The 23704-nt window shown below is 39.5% G+C and overlaps 1 protein-coding gene across 1 annotated transcript in view; it reads right to left on the bottom strand.

Annotated features, from left to right (window-relative positions):
* Positions 1 to 283: 283 nt before the first annotated feature.
* The window catches only part of FCHSD2 (FCH and double SH3 domains 2), a 243459-nt gene continuing 220038 nt past the window's right edge, over positions 284 to 23704 (bottom strand). The window contains exons 13-20 of the mRNA XM_050930407.1: positions 17496 to 17657; positions 11323 to 11457; positions 10521 to 10604; positions 10206 to 10383; positions 9677 to 9897; positions 5602 to 5728; positions 5366 to 5448; positions 284 to 2526 (exon numbers count right to left, since the gene is read on the bottom strand). Of these exons, the coding sequence (XP_050786364.1) occupies positions 2446 to 2526; positions 5366 to 5448; positions 5602 to 5728; positions 9677 to 9897; positions 10206 to 10383; positions 10521 to 10604; positions 11323 to 11457; positions 17496 to 17657 (1071 nt within the window). The 3' untranslated portion in view covers positions 284 to 2445. The remainder of the gene's footprint in view (positions 2527 to 5365; positions 5449 to 5601; positions 5729 to 9676; positions 9898 to 10205; positions 10384 to 10520; positions 10605 to 11322; positions 11458 to 17495; positions 17658 to 23704) is intronic.

Raw genomic sequence — 23704 nt, forward strand, 5'->3', positions numbered from 1 at the left:
TCTTAAGTCCCTATGGAGTCATTTAACTTTAAACTTGTGTGTTTTGCTGAACAGAGATGGATTTAAGCACAAACGCAAGTGCTTTGCTGAACCACGACTTAAATGTCTTGCTAGAAGAGTGACAGATTAAAAATAAACCAAGAATCAAAATAATCCCTTGCATCAGAAGATGTTTCCCAACCTACCATCAGTGAAATTTTGCTCTCAGTTACTGGTGTAAATCTGGAGTAAATCTTCTGGATGAGTTTGCCATTTTTGCAACAGTCCTGTGTACCAAGAAACACGTGGGTTTAATTTCACTTTTTTATTATTCAACATTTTATACATAATAAATACAAACTTTTTACAGCCAATATAAAGAAAGCATTTGCACCTATGCTTTCAGTGTATTGACACTGTACATGGTGATGCGTCGAATACATGCCCTGTATGAAGAAGTCAGGGTTAAAAAGGAGGCATATTTTTACAACTTTTCTTATTTTTTTTTAAATAAACGTAGCAGCTCTTACAGAAAATATTTTAAAATACAACTAAAGATATTTAATATAACACTTTCTGAATTTTGAAAGTCCGGATATGAAGGACACAGAAAAACTGGCCAAGAAAACTGAACATTAACATTATGGCAATACTTGCTTTTCTTCCACATCTTGAAGCTTTTAAAATTTTTGCCAACAATTAAATCTTTTACAAAACTTTTTTTTTTAAACTTAAGAATAAGTTTGATAAACACATAAAAAGACCTCAAACAGATCAACAGGACGAGAGATGCAAAAGAACGAAAAACATGGAAAAGAATCTTCAATGGACAGTCATAGATTTCATGACTGATTGATGATATTTTTCTTCAAACAGCTCCACTCTAAGTTAACATCCCACTGGGAGAAGAGATTGGCAAGTACTAATGTTTCAGACACCCAGCTTCGGTTGTGATTTACAAGTATGTGCAAAGTTTATGATAAAATGTTGTAAAATGATTTAATAAATGCAGCCTCAAAAAAAAAAAAAAAGCCCTCGTAAGTTAACTAAATGTAGACACTTAATTTACTGGCTTAGGAAAAATCTGAACACACAAAAGTGCATTCAGTATAACCCCTATAATAGCTCTTAAATGTTTTGTAGGTGGTTTTTCCATGAAGCTTTGACCCTCTGGGTATTGCTATTTTCAGAACAGTTTAATGATCATATTTAGAGAAACAACCATTTTCCCCGGGGATGAAGGATTCCCCTCCTCTCTTTACCCATTTTTATTCACGTTACAACACAAAATACCCTCACTTTCCTAAAATATCAATAGTCCCTTTCTATAGAGAAATCTGGTGCAAAATTACCCTTGAAGTCCTTGTACTCCCAATATCTTGCATAAAAGTAATTTGAGTTCTTAGTCTCCTCTACTCCTTTCAGGCCCAAAGATGGTTTCTGAAGGACTGGAGTAGGCCACGGACTTCCTGGTTCTCTGGTCTTGGCTAGCGAATGGGCTTTGCATGGAGAAATACAGTGGGACTATCCAAAGCGGACACTAAATAATGCATGTAAATATTCGGAATGACACTTCTAACTCTAGCCAGATGTTTTGATGGCAAAGATATACTGATAATGCTGATAATAAAGTACATGGCAATAATGGATAAAAGTGACCCACCTACTAAAAAAAAAAATCTGCTAAGAAAAAAATGAAGCTGAATTTCCAGATCTAAACAAAATGTCACTTTTCTACTGGTTGGTTTATGCTATAGAACAAGATGTTGCTACTAATTCAGCACCTCCTTATTAGATACTCTATTACTAAATGAACTGCATAAAGATTAATACAAAGAATATTTTGTTCTGGTTTTTAATAATCGAAGAGGTGTGCATTACTGCAATTAACGCCATATGATCTGCAGCACTTTTCCCGATCTGTAAGATTATTTTCCTTTTTTTTCCTTCTTTGAGGGGATGAAAGAGGAGCCAGCCTCTTCTTAAACCTATTCTTTTGTTCCCTTTTTTATTCCATACAATCTGATTACTATTTAATCAGACACATAATGCTAGTTGAATTGAAAATCTTTAACACATTCCTACAGCAACAGTAATATACTGTACTAATGCACATGGTATAAGTATGCTATGACTAAGTTGCATGAATGAGGCTCTCTCCTAGACCTCCATATAAAAACTGACTATCTTCAGCCAAATGGGAAACCCGCTCCAACGCATTTCTCTGCTCACCGTTTGGCCCATCTTGGTTTGTGCTAAGGGAGGAAGGATGATGTATATAAAAACAAAAAAGGCACAAAATATTCATGACTGAGGGAAGGAATCCACCATGTCACTGTCACCTATAATCCTTCCCACTTCGTGCTCTATGAAAAGTCTTCATCATGCAAAGGTGCCTAAAAACAAGGTTGACCAAACACCACATTTGGCCTTGATTGTAGCACTACTACTTCACTAGTCCAATCATTATACCAGAGTAATTTCCACATCCTCCATCTTCTCCGTCGTCCTGCGATGGTGTGTAGGGGGAGGAGGAGCGGCTCGTACCTGAAATGAGCAACACACACCCGTAACTACCAGAAGACTTATGAAGTTTTGTAAGGTGGGTGAGGTAATATCTTTTATTGAATCAACTTCTGGGACCAACATGGCTACAACACTATATACGTGAAATTCCATGGCTTATATAGACTAAAAACAGAAACACTGGGCCAAACTCTCAAGCTGGTGTAAACAGGTGTACCTCTATTCAAGTCAACGAGGCCACACCTATTTACACCAGCTGAGGATCTGGCCCATGCAATGAGGCCATCACTGATATCTGTTCTAGAATTGTTCCAGCTATCACTGTTTTGATGCATAAACTTTTATTATTCAAGAATGATTAACAGCCCCAATACCATAAACATGCAATGGGGGAATATTCACTCTGTACTGCAATGTAGTTCAGAGTCAATAAATAAATCCAGTTTGTATAACAAACTTGTAATTTATTGCAGGGATCAGGTGACACCACAGATCACAAGAATGGCGCTTGCGTGGATCATGATGATACCAGAACTTCTTCGTGCAATAAGCAGCTTACTTACATCTAGTCAGTTATTATTACAATATAGATTTTTTTGTTGTTTAATGAACTTTTGCTTTAACAGTAATTTTTTTAAAAGGAAAAATTGTATCATTTCATTGATTTCATATTGTGTGAGAGCTTTTAGACCCAACAGACAGCCTATGAAAGCATCTAGTTCTTTTAATTCCAATGACATAGAACTGGGTCTGATGTCCTTTTGATTCTCTCCCACATTAATAAACTTACTACAGCTCCTCTGAGAGCATTATGGTAAATGTTAATGCATTTTGTGAAGGATTCTTATCTCATGCTCTCAGAATGGCTTTGATAGCATTATCACCATGTAAAACAAGAACTGCAGAGAACACAAAATGGCTTCACAATGCTGGAGAGAAGCGGAAGATTATGATTGGCTGAGGTAATCAGGGGCAGCTCTATGTATTTTGCTGACCCAAGCACGGCAGTCAGGTGGCTTTCGGCAGCTTGCCTGCGGGAGAGCCACTGGTAATGCGGATTCGGCGGCTAGCCTGTGGGAGGTCTGCTGGTTCCGTGCTTTCGGCATACCTGCTACCAAATTGCTGCCAAAGCCGCGGGACCAGCCGACCTCCTGCAGGCATGCCGCCAAAGGCAACCTGACTGCCGCCCTCACGGTGACTGGCAGGCCGCCCCCACAGCTTGCCGCCTCAGGCACGCGCTTCCTGTGCTGGTGCCTGGAGCTGCCCCTGTTGGTAATATACCTCACTTCAAATTTTGATTAAAACAAGTGTATTTACATTTTAATGCTGCTTCAAAACATTTCTTTACTGAGGCATTACTCTACAACGCTGCCTCAGGCAGACTGCCAGCAGCAAAAATGCTGTGGAACAGAACTACAGCCCACTAGTGTGATGTGGAAAATCTACAATATGGAATAGGAAAGACCCAGTAATTCTATTAGTAGGAGTGAGTTGATGTGAAGAAGCTAATCAGAGAACATCTGTTTCTTAAATACTGCAGTGCTTAATGAGGCAGTGCCCTTTTGCTCCTGTCTCTCCAGTGGATAATGGCAAACTACTAAACTGTGCTACACATTTGGCTTATGCATATAACCCACTCACTTGGAGTTGTGGGTGCTCGTTACCTTTGACAATATGAATTTAGGTACCCAATTTAGAAAATGTTGGCATAAAACCCTACTTAGGAAGCCATAATTCCATATGCTAAGAAGTTAAATTGTATGGAAGGGTGGAAATCCTACAGACACTATTGTCTGCAACTTCACTGGTTATCAAAAATGCTAGGAAAATATGACTGTCTAAACTTAACTGTGGATTGATTTATAACTTTTAAATCCCCAAATCTCTTGATTTCAAAGTAATCCCAACAGATGGATTTTGAATTTTTCAGCTAATAAATTCCCTCCTTCCTCGTTTGGCAAAATCTCTTTGTAGGTAGCCCAGACTTCTCAAAATGTATTAGATCTTAGTATTAGGAGCTCCTCATCAGAGGACCCATGGGGGGGAGGGGTTTACAAATGAGCTTTAACCCTGATGTAAAGGCGCCAACAGAACTGCATGCTGAGAACTGCTGGCAAACAGATTTCTCTGCCAAACACATTTTGTGGTTGGCAACACAAAATCTCTGAAAAACATGTGTATAAAGTACAGGATCCAGCTGCTCCAGCACCTATTTTTTTCAGTCTTTGAATTCTATTATATATATATATTACATTCATATACATAGACATGATTATTACTCACAAAGAGAGTACTAGCTATGTAAAAATGGAAACAATCCTCCAAAGCTTGAAGTAGCAGTGCAAGATTAAAACTAGCACCTATTATTTTTTATTATTGCAGATCTAACAATCTCCATTGATTTTGGTTTCCATGATTCAAAATTCAGGTGTTTAGGAAGGTAAATGTCAACACCTAGATTAGACAGAAACTGAATTATTAATAAGATCCAAGGTCATCATTAAACACATAATGACCCATTGTGTAACTAGGTGCAGCTCTGTTTTATTGTGCTGTTTACTTATCTAACTGGCTGTCGTACACATCATGTCACTTCTTGACACATGTGTGTTCCACTCCACAACATGTGAACAAGCCTTCCTTAGCATATTTTTTTCTGGGGATAATATGTTTGCATATTTATTAATCAGATAGGATTTATAATAGGATGTGAAAAATATGGTGGCCCAGATTCTCAGCTGGGGTATCAACATAGTTCCACTGACTTCAATGGAGCTATACTGATTTGTATCAGCCGGGGATCTGGCCCAGTTTATATAATATTACCACATCACTAAACCCAGCAACACTTGAAGCTTACAGGTCGCAGTTTGCCGTATGAGGTTTCAGGAGCAAGTCGTGGAGGCTGTGAGAATCCAGGAGAATCTGAGCCGAAACTATTTTCTGAAAGAGTGAACAATAAAAACCAAAGCATTGTGTGTGTGATTGAACCAGCTGATTATTGTGAAAAGAACTTGTTTCTACTGCAATCTGAAATGTTAATTAAAGCAAACATTTGGAAATAACGTTTCTTGTACTAGAAAAAAAATCTCTTACCGTTAGTTGATTGTGACCTGGGGAAGTACTGGGAGCCTCTCTTATCAGGACTATGGTAGGGACTAATCGGTGGCTGGTCATACAGCGGCAAGAGTGGAAGGGAATTGTGAGGTGGCTTTGGGGATATCTGTGTTACAGAGGAAAAGAGATGCTGCAGAGATTCATTCTTCAGCAAGTTCAATGAATACACAGGTATATACTCACTAACTGATACACTGGTATCCCAATTGCTTTAATCTAGTGAGAAGTTGTATCTGTTAGATAAAAGTGCTTATCAGCTGTATTTGGGGAGAAGAGAGAGGATATAATATAGCGATTAAAAAACAAATCACAAGTGGGTATTCCAAGCAGATTTTTCCTCATTTCCCCAGCAGTTGTAATCTTGACAGGTTTTGTTTGAAGGCTGTTTTAAAAACATATCAGCCTGCTGAGCGCATCTTGCCAAATACACCTCCACAAAATAATGTTCATGATCATGAGTTTTATCATTGCTTGACAGCACGTAAGTCATTTAAATGCAGAGAGGACTAAAAAGTAGGAATAATGAAACTCACGCATTTTACTGCAAAAAGGCATCGGTAAGGAGTAGAAGTTAGTTTTCTACAGCACTTCTACAGCATTGTAAGTGCATGCTATGCTTTACAACAGGTAGTTATGCTAAACCCTACCATACACTGCTTATAATTTAAAAGAACAGTAGGCACATTGCAGTGAACAGACTGGCATTTGCCCATTATTGCTGATAAGCTTCTAGCAACAGGTGAGGAGGAGGAGGAGGAGAAGAGGGGATGGGAGCTTTTAATATTGGGAGACTGTTCCAAGCGTAAGGGGTGGTACAGAAGAAAGCATGATTTCTTTATCTATTTGTCTAGAAGGTATTACCGTTGTCTTTTTAATCATCACAAGCTAGAAAAAAATTGCTTGCATAAAAACTGCAACCCCTACCAAATCGCAACACAGCCTGTATTCTGACATTTTTATGTCTGATTCTGCCAAACTCTTGCCTGGCTCAGTCAGGAGAAATGAGTTGTACAATATTGTGGTTGTACATACAGTAACTCCTCACTTAAAGTTGTCCCGGTTAATGTTGTTTCATTGTTATGTTGATCAATTAAGGAACATGCTTGTTTAATGTTGTGCAGTGCTCCCTTATAATGTTGTTTGGCAGCTGCCTGCTTTGTTCACTGCCTGCAGAAAGGACAGCCCATTGCAGCTAGCTGGTGGGGGCTTGGAACCAGGGTGGACCAGCAGCCCCCCATTAGCTCCCCGCTCCCCTAAATTCCCTGTGTGGCAGTTGCCCAGCAGGCTTTCAATGCCGGCAGTTCAGTTGTCCCTTCTCCCACTCCCATGTGCTGCTCCTGCCCTCTGCCTTGGAGCTGCTCCCGGGAGCTTCCTGCTTGCTGGGGGTGGGGGGTGGGTGAGGGAGGCAGGGGGGAAAGGGAGGCTAATATCAAAGTGTCCCCCTCCCCCAGCTTACCCTATCTCCATAGAGTGTCTGTGTGGGGGTGCGAGGGGGACGGGACACGACAGGGCTCAGGATGGAGGAAGCTTGCAGGCAGCAGCTGCTGTCTCAACTTCCTGATCTAAAAAGGCAGTGTACTTAGAGTGGGGTCAGTGTACTTAAAGGGACAATGTGCATCTCTCTCGCTCACACACACACACATACTGTGTGTCTGTCGCTGCCATTCTGTCTTTCTTCCCTCCATTCATGCTGCCTTGCAGAGTATGAGGCTACATTAATGTGTTAAACCTGGAGGGCTCAGCTGAGTTCTAGTTCATCATTTAGCAATACGGCATTCCCTGGGAAATATCCTACTCTCTTCCACCCTCTGACTCTACCATCTCAACCAAGCTTCACAATCATCATTGCTGGGTACACTATTACATTGTGTGTGTGTGTGCGTGTGTGCGTGTGCGCGTGTGTGTGTGTGCGTGTGTGTGTGTGTGTGCGTGTGTGTGTGAGAGAGAGAGAGAGAGAGAATCTTTTGTCTGGTGAATTTTTTTTCCCTGGCACCTAACCCCTCCATTTACATTACTTCTTATGAGGAACTTGGATTTGCTTAAATTGTTTTGCTTAAAGTCACATTTTTCAGGAACATAACAACAGCGTTAAGCGAGGAGTTACTGTATCTGACTCTAAGAGCATCCCTGTGCCAGAAGGCAAGAGGTTCCCAGGTATCTCTAGCTGTGAATTTAGGCTGGGTTGACTCAACTCAGCGTACCCCAACTCACTATCATTCTAATCTGTATCTAAAAGATGTCCTGTAATATGTCACTGGAAAACTTAGTTTGTCATATGTCACTGATCATCAATATTCTTGCATTATAGATGTATGGACAATCAAAAAAGGATTATACAGATATGCTGCAACTATGACTAAACTGTGTTTAAACCAGGAATATCAAGGGGCATTGATAAACATTTTTTCCCCAGACAAAGGAATACGGTTCTGCCCGCCTGAATGTATCTCCCATGTAAATTGAGCAAGGTGTGACCAAAGATAAAGAACATTTGAATGCCAGGCAAACAAAGCCATCACAAGTGCAAGTGGGGAAAAAGTGATGCCCTAATCTCAGCAGGGAATGGAGGTTGCACCCCCAGGAAGCCTTTCTGCCTCTTGAAGCCGAGTCAATGAACTTTTAGACAGATGCTTTGCAAAGGTTTACTGGACTATAAAGAGTGGGGCACAGAACCCTTAAGTTATCCTTCATCTGAGCAGACAAGGAAAACCCCAGCCTTGGACCACGTGGGGCTCCTGACTCAGAGTTAGTAGCCATTGCTGGAAAAAGAAGATTGGCAAGGAAACTTCTTTGAAGAAAGATGGTGGAGAGTGTTATGATAGATCCTCACCATTAGAAAGCGTATGTTTACTGCTGTTTGTTTATAACCTTTTCTCTCTTTATCCCTTGTACTTGAACTCGCTTAAAACATCTCTCTTTTTGTTTTACTTTTTATCTAAACAAACCCAGTGTGTTTGGATTGAACTGAAGTGATTGTTAACTTCAGTCAAGATAACAAACTATTTCTGTCTCATTAAGTTGGCAGCACCCTAATGTTCTGTGAATATACACTTGTAGGGGCTGTGCGTTGCAGAGAGACATCTCGGAGGAATTCGGGGGCTGGAGTTCACTGACTGTTACCTGCTAGGCAAAGTTTGGGCTGGGAGAGACCTGAGGAGTTTGCTGGCTAGGCAGACAAGCTGGTGTGTCAGGAGCTGTTGTCATACTGGGTAGCTGCAGCAAAGTTCTCACCTGCTGAGGCTGAGGGAGATAGCATGTGTCTCACAGCTCATCATATCCCCAGCAGCTTGCCACAACTTATTTCTCATGTCAATTTGTATGGTCACTTCTCAAAGACAAAAAATAAAAAGCACTAGATAAATTACCCTCTGGTGAAAGCACTGAATTTTGATTTCTAGCAACACTGTTTTTGTAAATAAGAAAGTATTAATTATTTATGATGATATAAGTTGATTAAATACAAAATTAGTGTATATTTTTAGATCATAACATTGCACTAAGCTGAGGATGTACTTGTTAAAATCCTACATCTGAATGTTCTGCCCTCTAAAACTTTGTGAAAGTATTGTACAGCTTCAGATATGAAAGCATTAAGATACGATTGTCTGACTGATAATATTATTTTTGCCAGGGTCAGTTTGATCTCTCGATCTACTCCATAAATTAATTACAGGAAGGAGATTGAGAATTTCCTCCTTGGTTCATTTCCTTTCTCCTCTAACCATCCCTTTATTCTGTGCACAAATATCTTATGATTGCCACAATACATCATTTTATGAATATTATATTGGGTCACACAATAAAGGAAAGCAGTTCCTTTTTTTTTTTTTTAAAGGGAATGGGGAGGAGGGTCCCTGTAGCCCTCTCCCTTTTTCCTTGCTTTGAATCCCACGTTCTTATAGTAGCCACCATCCGCCAACAAAAAAGACATCTGGAGCTTGTCAAAGCTCTTCACTGACCGGAGAGAAGAGGACGCTATACAGAAATGACTGGGTCTCCTGTGTGGCAATGCAGAACACTAACAAACCAGGCCCAAGCTTCGTTTTTCACATACCTGAATATCTCCAGTCCACTGAGTCTCTCCATTTTCTGAGGCTGTAAGTTCTTCCACTAACACAGATGGGAAAACCCCAACACGACCATTGAATTCCCCTTCCCAGAAGCCATCATCATCCTGATTCTCCTTGTTCAAGATACGGATGATTGCTCCTTCTGGGAAGGACAGCTCGTCATCTGTCTGGCTCTCATAATCATAAAGTGCTTTTACAAAACAGACTAGATGGGGAGATGAAAGATTATAATCAGAACGAGCTACATTTTTTTAAAATGCACAGTATATATCTTTGTTAAACTGAAAAGGACTTTAGTTTGACTTCAGTGTGACTAATGTTGACAATCACAGCATTATGAGACATATCTAGACACATCTGGTAGATTCCAGACCTGGACACGGGTACTAATGCAAATGATTGCCCTCAGGTAAGGAGATACCTGCCCCAAACCCCGGGCATACCATTCATCTGGAGCAAGAGAACATTATCCAGAATAAAACTAACAGGCATGTTTTATTTATTAGTATTTACCGCTGGAGTCTCCATTTAGGCTTCCTGAGACTAGCTCAGCTTCAGCTGAATTATTTGAGGTGTGTGACCGACTGTCCAATGCCGCAAGCGACTGCAGCATACTCAACAGACTGTTGGAGGTTGGGAACTGCAGATACTTCTCTGGCACATAACCCACTTGGCCTGCTTTATTTCGCGCCTGTAAGTAAACCGGATGAAAATGTATCAAGTTTTTGCACACTGCTGTCAAAGACCATAATGAGAAACAAAAACAGATCTTCCAGTCCCCTTTCAAAATGCTATAAAGGAAGGAAAATGCGCAAGGAATATCAATACCTTTACCCAGTCTTCCATGTCTCCATCTTCAATCACTTCCAGTACCTCATGTTCCTCAATGGTCAGTTCATCTGGCTGAGAAGCCTGGAATGTACAAAGGTCATATACAAAATGAAGAACGTTACTTGCCAGGTACGTGCCCGTCACAGAAACCAGAAATTTAAAGGGAAACTGTCACCTTCAATATTTTTACACTAACTTAAAAAAAATATATAAAGTTTTGATACAGTCCCCTATAAATTGTATGTCCTGGATTTTTTTTTTTAAAAGGCCCTTTGAAAACATTTTAATAAGGGTTTTTTCTATTCTCTCACTAATATTTATAAGTAAGTTTTTTGGTTAAGGAGAGTAAGTGTGTCCAAGAACACTACCACCTACTGTGCTCAGACCTATTTAATTCTGTAAAATTTATTACTAAAATGTTTAGTGATTCATTGGTATGAAAGACACTATGTGAAAGATGGCATACACGTGTCTAATGTTAAGCATGTGTGTAGGCCCAATGAAGTGAATGGGACGACCCACACATTTAAAGTTAGACATGTCCGAGTACCTTGCTGAACTGGAGCCTAGATGTGGTTAACAACTTTATTAAACTTGCTAAAAGCTGATTAACTTTTACAATAATACATTTATAGCATTACTATAACTTTACACATTTAATGTATATTGTTATTGGCCTAAATCTTGAGGTCCTTTCTTGGGAAAACTCCCACAGACATCATTATTATAAAGTTTATTATATGTTTCTGTGATAACTCACCTACTGATAAGAGACTGAGATTTTTAAAAAAATACAAACCTTATATGAATAAACGACTTTGCAGGTCAGTGGATAATTTCGTAGAGTTCCAGAAGGACTGGAACTACTATCATCAAAAACATCCATGCTGTCTTCAAATTCTTCCCCTTCCTCCCTTTCTGCATCAGCATTAAGCTATTAAGATAAATCAATTTGTAACTGTATTGGATTATAAAATGATGATGAAAAAAACAGTAAAATCAATGGTTTAGGTTCTATAGTAACTCCAGCCACTTAAAATTCTAGATTCTAAATCTGCTGGTGACTGAGTAGTGCTACAATTTAAGTTTCTATCTTTGAAAAACACCAAAGGAGAAATGCCACCACTAAAAATCAATATATTTGTTCTATAAATAACTTCAGGAAAATAGTAATCCATTTGAGCAAATATCCGGAAGCAAAGAATGCAAGTTATCAATTAACATTTATGTCGGATTCAACAGCCCCTCCTAACTGAACAACAGTCACCTGTGTTTTAAACATACACTAAACCTTCACTGTAAGAATACTGCTGGAATGTAGGGCCCAAGTGTTTAGGAAAGAGTACTGTTATGTGGAGGTATTAAGGAAGTGACAAGTCCAAAGTACAGTAGTCATTCTTCAGATTACCGCAGAAAGTTTAATGGAGAAAGAATAATGTACTAAAGAACCACATTGTTCAAAGAACACTGAACCTATGTCCATAAGGTACAAAATGAAGCTGCACTAAGAATGAAGTGCTAAAGCTTAAAAAATAAAACCAAACGAAAAACAAACAAAACCACCAGCTTTCCTTCAAGTGTATTGCTGACAAAGTAATTCAGTTTTTCAGTTCAGTTTATATGAAAAAAAGGTCCATAGGGGAAGAAGAAGAATTAAAATAAAAAGTATTTATAAAAAGCTAAATAAAGGCAGAAGTGGGTAGGCTGGAAAAAATACAAGTTTCTGTAAACATAGTTTGAGAGGTGATGACATGCACTGTACTCTGGTTTGGTGCCTGGGTTAAACACTGGATAAACCTTCTACCTCATGAAAAAAAAAAGCCACCTTTCAAAACCAAAGGCAACACTGCTAGATTTTACAATTCTTAACTGTTTATTTATTCTTTGTAATTTGTTTAATTTAGTGAATTTTGTGCGCCTCATGAAGCAAGAAGGTAGGCCGCACAGCAGAGCGAGGTGTAGGGCAGACGGCTACTGTACAGACTTCCCAAATCTGTTCTGCCAAAACACTTCAGGCCACACCTGCAACATCCTTAATATTCTAGTCTTGGTCATTGCCTGAGCAGAATGACATAGGATGTGGGGATTTTGTGATACAGACTGATGTTCACGGCTTTGCATGGGAGCAACCAACTTATTTTCTCAGTTTACCTCAGCCATATTTGAAGCTAGGTAGTGCACTAACTAAATTCACTGTACTAATTATTTTGACTGGATTATAGCTTTGTAATAACATATGAATTTAGACCAGTCATTCCACCAAAGTCCAGACTGAATGTTAACAGAGACTGCTGTAACAAAAAGTATTTAACATTCTACCTAGTTAACACATTGTCTTTTTTAATTTCACCACCGTAGATTAAGGTAAATTCAAGGTTTTCACAGTTCCTACAAATATCATTTGCTAAGCCCGGTCTCCCTCAAATCAGCCACTGCTGAACCTGTAGCTGAGATCCATGTGAAACATCATGGAAAATAACATATCGTATTTAGAAACACTTGTTCATAAAACATCTGGTTCTGGTTTTCTAATATAAAGAAGAAAAATACATTTTAATGTTGATAGTGCGACTATTCAAAAACCCCTTGACTAGAATCTATTTGAAAAGCAGAGATATAAAACACAAAGAGGAGAAAACGACATTCAAGATACTGAAGCCCTAATGATTTGATTTATATGGCTTTTCTTTCTATACAAAATCTGCTAATGAATGACAATGTGAACACAGAACAAATGTGTCAGCAACAGCAAAGGCACACAAACTGAACCAACACAAGAATAAAATCATAAAAAAAGTGACAGGGCATTATTTACATATCATTATGTTAGATAATTTAATTATCTTGTCTCAACTATATACACACATACATTTGGGCAGATTTAGTGCTGGTGACTAAATTACTATCCAGAATTCTTTTATTTATCCTCAGAACAGACAGAGCTTCATCAACAGCAGAAAAAATCAATTCACTTCTATTCTGACTTGGATGAACAACTTCTAGGAGTAAAAGGAGTTGAGATTTCATACCCACTCACTCCTTTGACAGCTCTGCTGAAACTGCAAAGGTTCCATCAGTTGCAACTGTGATGTGGACACCTCTGGCTCGAGACCATAAATCATTTTACACAGGCTGCTGGAAAACTATCAAATGATAATGTGGGCTGAATTTGAACCTAAAAGGTGAAAGATACTATCCCAATACAATCATCCAAGCAATCACAGTTCCAAGTTCACAGCTAACCAGCCACCTGGAAAGTACACTCATGATTATTGGTTGGTTGGTTTTTATTTTCTGGTTATTTTTTTTAAAAACTGCACACTAGTTTTGATTATTATCCATCTCAGCAGAGTTGAGAGTCATGAGTGACTACCAAAACCGGCCATCACTCTCTTCCTCTTTCATAGGATAAACAGACTGCGTCATCCCAATTACACTAATATAGAACAGCAGTATCAACCCATTTTCCAGGTGGCATTAAATCACAAAATTGTGAGAAAGGCTTTAGCTGGCACCTAAGTAGAATAAATAATTTAGTATTCTGTCCCCAAACTGTGCATTTCTCCATTACATCACAAAGCCAGCCAGCTGCCTATGTGAGGTGATTCCTTAGGTTTTTTACACTATTGTATCTTTTTAGCTGGTTAAATAAATATTGAGATATCAAGCTATTTCAGTTACGCTATTTTTTAATTTATAACTCATTAAAAGACAATTCATTTAGAGCTCTGGTGAACAAATGATCTCATTACAAGACCAGACACAAAGAACACAAACTTTGCTCAGCTGTGCATGACAAAGCACAGGTAGAAGGTTGAAGCCTTTACATTAAAAACTGCCTGCTCCTAGGGAGTGAAGTGAAAGTGCATCTCGTATGAAAAGCAAGCAGTAAATTTTTAAAATAGTAAGTAAAGTAATGTCTGTAACAGCTTTAAGAAATACCATCTATGGGCTGTCCTCATCTGGCCTGCCAAGGTCAATATAATCCTTTATACACAAGGGAGTGTGTATGTGTAAAGGGGGAAAATGGAAATTACATTTTATCCTCCCACGCTTTAGCATCTGCCAGCTTGCAAGGGACTGGCACTAGCTTTAGATGTGGAGCCAACTGTTTGCATGTCTGATTGGATAGAGGAAGGGTACTGGGAAGAATCCAGTTTCTGCAACAGGAAGCTGAAGGAGGTTGGGTAGAAGGAGAAGAAAGGGAAAAGATACAGTTAAACATAGCAATGCAGCTATTCTCATCTATTATCGCTTGAAAGGGCTTAAACCAAAACCCGGATGAGAACGCTCTTGTGCCCTGGGAAGTCTGAAACCTGGCACTGATTTTGTGAGACTCAAGTCGCTAATTGTAACACCACCCCTGGGAATCTCTGCCCCAGAGACAGAGTTGTGAGAACAAGGATTGTAAATAGCCTGTAGCGTAGATAACTTTTAATAAAGTTTGGAGTATAAGTCCAATATTTTCTGGAAGCCAAAGCACAATGAACAGAGTGAATTCAAGAGACTTCCACTGGATTTCTGCTTCTTGTGCAGAAATTAGATGGATGCAGACACAACATTCTGAATTTCAAACAAGAGACTCATCTGTGAGGGTTTGCCACCAGAATACTCGGCCATTGACAAGATAATGGCAAAGATACAAAAGAGTCAAGGAAAGGTGGTAAGGAGATGGGTGTGTGTAAATGCTGCACCCTGGCTGAGCAGGCCCTTCTGTTTCTTGAGGGCAGCCAGGGAAGAAAAGCCCGTCCTCAAAGGCATGAGGCCACAAACTACAAAACCACCCTCCCGCAACAAAAAAGATTTTGTTTATACTCCAAGTAGTTGTCAAAAACATTAATGCGAAGTGTGAATTTAATCACAAATAGCAAAGGCCTTTGCCCACTGCAATTAAAAAAGCACTCCCCCCTCCGCTCCCCCCCGTAATTGAGACCAAGTTTGTAAAAGCCGTTGAACTTTACGTGCTTTGCCATATGCTAAGTGGATATATAAAATCTGACATTCTGTTTGAGGCAAGCTAACTAAACTTTCAGGAATTTTATTTGTGCCTGCTTCCAATAAAGAGCAACAGACTGGCTAGTTTTACTGCCAACGGTGACATCTCAGCATTGCATGCCATATACGAAAAATAAGATTACCAGCTCTTTTTTAGTTCTTTCTTTCTGTTTTTTTAAATAGGATTTCTTGGTGTAGACAATTTTTATCAGTGTTTGTTAGTGTTTATTTTGAGACACATTACTCTTTGGGCAGGGTGAGGGGGAAAAGAAAAATATTAACTTTTCCTGCTTCTTGAATTAGATTAAAAAAATTAATCTCTTCCAGAGTTGAACATCCAAGTAAGTGTGGGAGACTTATGGCCTACTTTGCCTACTCTGTAAACAACTGTAGACAAGATTTTGTCATGGTTATTTTTAGTAAAAGTCATGGACAGGTCATGGGTAAAACAAAAATTCATGGAAGCAGCTTTTGCTGCTGCAGCTCCATGGCTGGGAGCTGTGGGGTCCACCCTCTGCTCACAGTGGCTGGGAGCTGCAGGGTGACCGTATTTCCCTATGAGAAAATGGGACATCCCCAGCCGCTTGCCCGAGATGTTCCCCTTCCCCTTGTGTGAGGCTGTAGCCTGTTGCTGGAACCCTAAGGAGGGCCACCCTCAGGAGCCTGCCACCTGTCACTGGAACTTTGCAGGGGCCCCTGTCGCTTGTCGCTGGAACCCTGCCAGGGCCCCACTGGCTGCCAGAGAATGTTAAGGAGGTCTCTGGAAGTCATGGATTCTGTGACTTCCATGACCTCAGTGACATAAACATAGCCTTAATTACAGCCTATACAAACCTATTCTTGTATTTTTGGATTGGCCTGATTTAATTGCTTTGTAGCTAAACTATTGACATACCGTAAAATGTTCACAAGCATCTAATGACTTTGGAGCCCACTCTCACTTTCAAAAGTGACTTAAAGGCACTTAGGAGTTCAAGTCTCAGTGAAAGTCGGTGGAATTTAAGAGATTAAGTGCCTCAGTTACTTTTGAAAATAGGATTTAAGCTCTTAAATCATCTAGGTGTTTTCTAAATTTTATGAATGCTCCCTTTCGTTCAATTATCCTATACACCATTGAGATGGTGTAGTGGGGTGGTCACCCTGCTCCAGCCCTGAAGGGGTTAAAAACAGCCCTGAGGAGCCAATAGAAAAAGGCTGTGAGGCAGCCAATCAGGGCCAGGCTGGGCCCTATAAGAGCAGCAGGGCAGTCTCTCTCCAGCCCTGGAGGGAGAGGGCCTCGCTGCTGGGGAACATATGGTACCTGAAGCAGAGCAGGGCTGGGGAAAAGGGCAAGAGGAACTGGGAAGCTCCAGCCTGGCAACTCACCCGACTGAGGCCTTGGTCAAGGCCTAAACAGGTACTGGGGCTGCAGAGGTGCAGCCCGGGGATAGGCAGACGCAGCAGGTCTAACCCTCTTGCCAGTGATGAGTGGCCATTACAGACTGCAGTTTGCCCCTGTGAGCAGGGGCTAGATGACGACTGGCAGTAGCCACTGAGGCAAGGTGGGTTTAGAGGGTTGGGTGTTCCCTGGAGAGGGGAGACCCAGAGTGTGGGGGTCCTGCTGGGACAGAACCCTGAGGCAAAGGGCACCAGGGTCCAGGAGGGACACAGGGCCAGCTGCAGGTGAGACACTGGCCTCCAGAGGGCGCTCTGTATGCTGGAAAAGAGCTAATTCCCAGACAACCAGCAGAAGGTGCTGCACCGGTGAGCCGTCGCTTCGCTACAGATTGGTATAAAACACCTGATAGGGAAATCAAGGTACATAAAAGTTATACTGAAGTTTCCTAGCGTTAGCTGTCAAACAGCTATGCTTCCTCAAATTTCTTTCTTCCTGTTTTATCCTGCATTAATTGTGATCTATATACAAGTGTCCAGGATGCACATTAGCCAAGGTTCAAAGAGAAACAAGAGATAAAGGTTACAAACTGGAGACAGTACCAGGTGTGAAGAGCCATTATTGTTCACTGCAGGAAGGCTTGCCCAGCGTTCATTCTCCAGTTCTTCCATCACTTGATTCATTGCACTCTTCAGCCACGTATCAACAGATACCCCTATCTGCTTTAGCAGATCAAGACGAGCCTCTGCTTTGAGTTTAATTATCTGAAAAGACAAACATGGAAAATATTATCCAAATTCTTTCACATTTAGTTTTAATTTCTTCTCACAATTAAAATACACCCTTTTCTAATCCACCAATTAGACTACACAGGAAGCTTAGAAATCAGTTCCACTTTGGAAACAAGTCCAGTTACTCATTTGTTTGCCTGCAGAGACGTAAAATACCAGCTTATCCAGAGTCCACAAAATGGGATTTTCAACATCATGTCCATCCACTTATACAAACTTGCTCGTTGTATATTTTATGGGAAATTCATCATCTTAAAAAAAATAAAATTTTAAAACCAATTTTTTACATGTAAGACGTAGAATTACTGGAACTGAAAAATAGGAGAAAAATATGTATCTACTTTTTCTGTACATTTTCTTTATGCATTTAGCAATACTAAATGAATACTATACAATACTAAACACAGTTCCCCTCATTAGTGCAGACTCTTCACACTGGAACAAGGGAGAGAAAATGTTTATAAAAAGAGGAAAATGTGATTGTAAAAATCGATGGAGGAACTCAAACAATGGCAGTATCTGAAACTACTCCCTTTTTTAAATGGACAATTTCAAGTTGATCGCATCCCTTTCATAGTAACAAATTAAAAAGACAACCCCCAACCCCTTGCAGTTCATTCATATCTAAAACTGGAAGAGTCTGTGGTTTCATCCAGTACACAGGAGAAATAGGTAACAGCTCTCTGCAGTTATCATGGGATATGTGGGTTTAAGGAGCTACTGCAGCAAAAGTATATATTACTACTTAGCATTTAATGCTGTGTCTACAAGTGCTTTAGAATTACTACTTGTTTACAGAGGCCTAGAGGCTCCACCTGAGATCAGGGCCCCATTGTATTAGACACTGTACAAATTCACAGTAACACAGTCCCTAACCCAAAGAGCTTACATTTAGATAGACAAGATGAAGGGTGGGGAAGGGAAACTGAGGCACAAAGATGATGTGACTTGCCAATAGTCACACAGCAGGCCAGTGGCAGAGCTTTGACTAGAACCCAGGTCGCCTGACTTCCAGTCCAGTATTGTAGGTACCAGACTACCCTGTTTGCATTTCACAGTTGGGGAAGCTGTGGAACAAAGTTTATATTATAGATAAACTAGGAAAGTACAATTTAGATGGGGCTACTATAAGGTGGGTGCATAACTGGCTGGATAACCGTACTCAGAGAGTAGTTGTTAATGGCTCCCAATCCTGCTGGAAAGGTATAACAAGTGGGGTTCCGCAGGGTTCTGTTTTGGGACCGGTTCTGTTCAATATCTTCATCAACGATTTAGATGTTGGCATAGAAAGTACGCTTATTAAGTTTGCGGACGATACCAAACTGGGAGGGATTGCAACTGCTTTGGAGGACAGGGTCAAAATTCAAAATGATCTGGACAAGTTGGAGAAATGGTCTGAGGTAAACAGGATGAAGTTCAATAAAGATAAATGCAAAGTGCTCCACTTAGGAAGGAACAATCAGTTTCACACATACAGAATGGGAAGAGACTGTCTAGGAAGGAGTATGGCAGAAAGAGATCTAGGGGTCGTAGTGGACCACAAGCTTAATATGAGTCAACAGTGTGATACTGTTGCAAAAAAAGCAAACGTGATTCTGGGATGCATTAACAGGTGTGTTGTAAACAAGACACGAGAAGTCATTCTTCCGCTTTACTCTGCGATGGTTAGGCCTCAACTGGAGTATTGTGTCCAGTTCTGGGCACCGCATTTCAAGAAAGATGTGGAGAAATTGGAGAGGGTCCAGAGAAGAGCAACAAGAATGATTAAAGGTCTTGAGAACATGACCTATGAAGGAAGGCTGAAGGAATTGGGTTTGTTTAGTTTGGAAAAGAGAAGACTGAGAGGGGACATGATAGCAGTTTTCAGGTATCTAAAAGGGTGTCATCAGGAGGAGGGAGAAAACTTGTTCACCTTAGCCTCCAATGATAGAACAAGAAGCAATGGGCTTAAACTGCAGCAAGGGAGATTTAGGTTGGACATTAGGAAAAAGTTCCTAACTGTCAGGGTAGTTAAACACTGGAATAGATTGCCTAGGGAAGTTGTGGAATCTCCATCTCTGGAGATATTTAAGAGTAGGTTAGATAAATGTCTATCAGGGATGGTCTAGACAGTATTTGGTCCTGCCATGATGGCAGGGGACTGGACTCGATGACCTCTCGAGGTCCCTTCCAGTCCTAGAGTCTATGAGTCTATGATTTACTAAAGGTTACAGAGTGATTCAGTGACAGAGGTGGGAGTGGAAACCCATTTAACTGTCTTGTAGTTTTTCCTGTATTTCCTTTCACAGCATTGTTAATTCTTAGCACGTTGCGCCTGAAAAAAGCAGTCTCTTTTCTCTCTTGCCTGGTTCTTCGACTGTGTTCCCAGATAATACATTTTGATAGCACTGAATGAATCAGGAGGTAACCAGTCAGAAAGGAGAAAGTTTCTATTTCAGATAAAGTATGTTGGTAAATCACCAGCAATAATGGGAAGGGAAGCAGAGAACAAGAGTTGGCAAACCAAAATGGCCTAATAATTTGTTTCAATCTTCAGTTTACTAAAAATTCTCTGGATAATGATCCATTTTCTCCTGCTCAGAGTTCACTGTTTAGCCTAATTTGAAATGGGAATTGCACACTTTGATAAACAGTCACTCTGTTTAACTGTCGATTCTCTAAAGTAATTCTGTGTACCCAGCTAAAATATTGTTGTGTAACCACTGACAGGAAAACTCCTAAATGACTCAATATACAGTGCTACTTCTATATAGTATAAACAACTAGGCCGACCTATTGTTCCTTCTTCCTCAGTGGTGGAAGCACAGCTGAGTGTACCAAGAATCTGTATTACTCTGTTTTAGAACACTAGCTTACTCTACAAGATAGTAATAATTCTTGGAGGTAAAAGAATATGCCTAGTAAGTATTAACAATGTTATGAGGATTTGGAATCATGTATCTTGCTTTAGTGTGATGTTGGTCTGGATCCTCAATGATCCTCCTTTTAATAAAGAGGATAAGTCAGAAAATCTGCAGCATTACTAACAGAAACTGTAGCTATAACAGCTAGAAATCTAACTGAATGGAACTTTATGTTGCCCTGGTGCACATTCTTACCCTGATCAAAAAGAAGCAACAGTGGTAACTATAAGTCTGTTTCAAATTACAGGACTATCTAAAAAAAAAAATCTTACTTTAAACATGAGTGCAGTTATCACAGGATATAGGGTTTTAAGGAGCTACTGCAGCAGAAGTATATACTACTACTAATCATTTAACGCTGTTTAAAGTAAAGGTAATTTTTTAAGAGCACACAAATGTAAGAGAGGACCTGGAAGAAATTCTGAAGTTCAGGAGAATCCGCCAAGATGCTGTTAGATGCAAATATTGGAGGCTGGGGCAGGAGGAGTTCAAAACACATTTTTCATGGGAAAAGACCAATGCCACTGAACCACGAAGAGTTTCTATTTCTCAGTTAAGCATGCTTAAAAAGTTAAAGATAGTTATCAGATAGCCATCAGTTGAATGATTAACGTATACTGTGCATATAGTTCTCATATGCAAACTTTACTACTGAGAAAATAGTAAATTAAAAGATGTTAACATGCACCATATGCACCATGTTATTAAACTTCAAAGAATGCTGATTTAAACAGACGAGGAAGGTAAAAGGAGCACTTGACACTATAATTGAAGATGGAGCCACATCTATTATTTTATGTTGTAAAATGGGTCCTTCCAATTTATCACAGCATTAAGCATCTCTTAAAATGCCAACAAATCACTGACTGAAGTGTCTGTCTGTACTTTTGTTAATATTTAACAAAGTTCTATAGCATAAACAACAGTAAAATGAGAGTAAATCTGGAGTTCCCGGGACTCCCAGACAGATCTGGTTAATCTTGCAATTATAAAGAACATGTCATACCTGTGTGTTTCTTTTTGATTGTACCCAACGCTGCAATCTGAGTACTCTAAAGTCTTGGGTACAGATGGAAGAACTATAGATTTAACTAAAACAATAAATCCCTTGTGGGGGCACTCTTATTTCAGTTAAATATGTTTATATCCATGTATCTGAAATTGATTCCTTAACAAATAAGGCTAAATTGAGATAAGAGATTAACTGAAATCAGAGTGTTTGCACAAGACACCAGCTTACTTAAACTGAGTAGAAACCAGTATACCTTTCTCATGTAAACAAGGCCTAAGACTAACACTCTACAATACTTTCTAACCACACCTGACCCCAGTTCCTTACAGACACTGGGGGAAGCTGAGTTCTAGTTCATCAGAAGGGATTCTTTGGTTATTCATCCATTCCTCTATTTGGAGCTGCCCATTCACACCAAACACATTTGCTAATAACACCCTGCAGTGTTGCCATGTTGCTTTGTTAAGATGGGTTCTCACATGCATACAGTTTTGGAGCAACTCTACCATACCATAATGCACTTCAGTGATGTTGTACCAAATGTTACACCATTCTAATACAGTATTACAACATGAAGAATTTTCCCATGCCCTGAAAAATGATACAAGATATGTTTAGACCATAATTTTTGTTGCAGTTTTAATGTAACTTATTCTCAATTAATTCAATATATTCACAGCTATAAACATTAATCTAGGCACCCCACAAACATTTATGGTTTATACTGCACCTCAGACTATGGTAAACCACAAATGCTTATGTCCTGTTTGTAGACTGTCTAGGCCAGGGGTTCTCACAAGAAATCCTGTTGTGTATTTACTACTCCTGTGTGAATTAAAGATCAGTATCTGGATCTATAGTTTGCAAAAAATGAGGATAAATTCCTGCTTCAAAACTAAAGAAATGAAAAGAAGCAACAGTAAGTGTCACAGCTTCTTGTGAATAACCAGCCAAAATAATATATTTCTGAACAGTAATGTAACAACGTGTATATTTATTTCTAGTCATCAATAAATAATGCAAGAAAAGGGCCTGTAGGAAACCAAGTGTTCATTTGCATCCCCAAAACACCTTAGTGACAAGTCTCTTTAAATAGCATCTTTTGAAAGAATTAAAAAAAAAAAGCAACTACAGAATTCCAGAAAAGGTGACCTACTGTATGTACTAAAAATCTGTTACAACTATAGTGTTTGATTAACTGTGAACAAGTTTCAGCCCTGTACAAGCACAAAAGCAAGAAAAAAAAAGATTTTGCTTTCTGCACTTCATTTTTTGCTATGACAAAAGGGGGAAAGAACAAGATGGAAAAAAAATGTCTTATCTGAATCTTACTGCCCTCCTGGATGAAATTTAGCCCCTCTTATGGGCCCTATTTTTCCTCTCTGAAGATACCCAATTCCCTAGTGGGCTAGAGGGGAATAACCAGCAGCATCCTGTGGTGTGTCTGCAACTCCAAGTCATTGCACCTTGAAGGACCCTTGTTATAAAATTGTAACTCAGACTGTTTAATTGAACTGAACTGCCATATACTATTGCTGGATGCCCATTATTCATAAACAAAAGTTATTGTGTAAACAAAACAAACAATCAAAAAAAAAAAAGACATCCTGTGAGTCAGAACCAGGGGCTTTCTTAAAAGGAGGATGAATAGGAAGCCTTTGCTTTTCCTTTCCCAGCTGCAAACATTAACATATGCACACTGCCCTGACACTTACTAAAACCATACCTCTTTGAACTCTGTTCCCACAGGAGAAGAGTCCTGCTTTTTTAACCTTGAGAATCTAGTCACACTATAAATATTTTTTATTTTTAAGTAAATATATTTATTATGTACTCCCAGACATAAAAAACCCATTAAAATGAAGTTAAGGTTGAGAGCATATATCGGTAACATAAGAGTCAATGCACTATGAGGTGTAATGTAATTATCTCAAAACCCCGCACGTATACCCAGGAAATTCACTTAAAAGAAACCTAAAGATGTTAAGGTAACGAATGCACAGTTAAGACACCCAAACAACTTTAACTCTGTCCTGTAGTGATGTCATGAATCAAGTTTGTGGAGAATACTTTCTATTTTTCATACAAAACAAAGAGGTTGAATC

Source organism: Gopherus flavomarginatus, chromosome 1 (assembly GCF_025201925.1).
Source record: "Gopherus flavomarginatus isolate rGopFla2 chromosome 1, rGopFla2.mat.asm, whole genome shotgun sequence".
NCBI lineage: Eukaryota > Metazoa > Chordata > Testudines > Testudinidae > Gopherus > Gopherus flavomarginatus.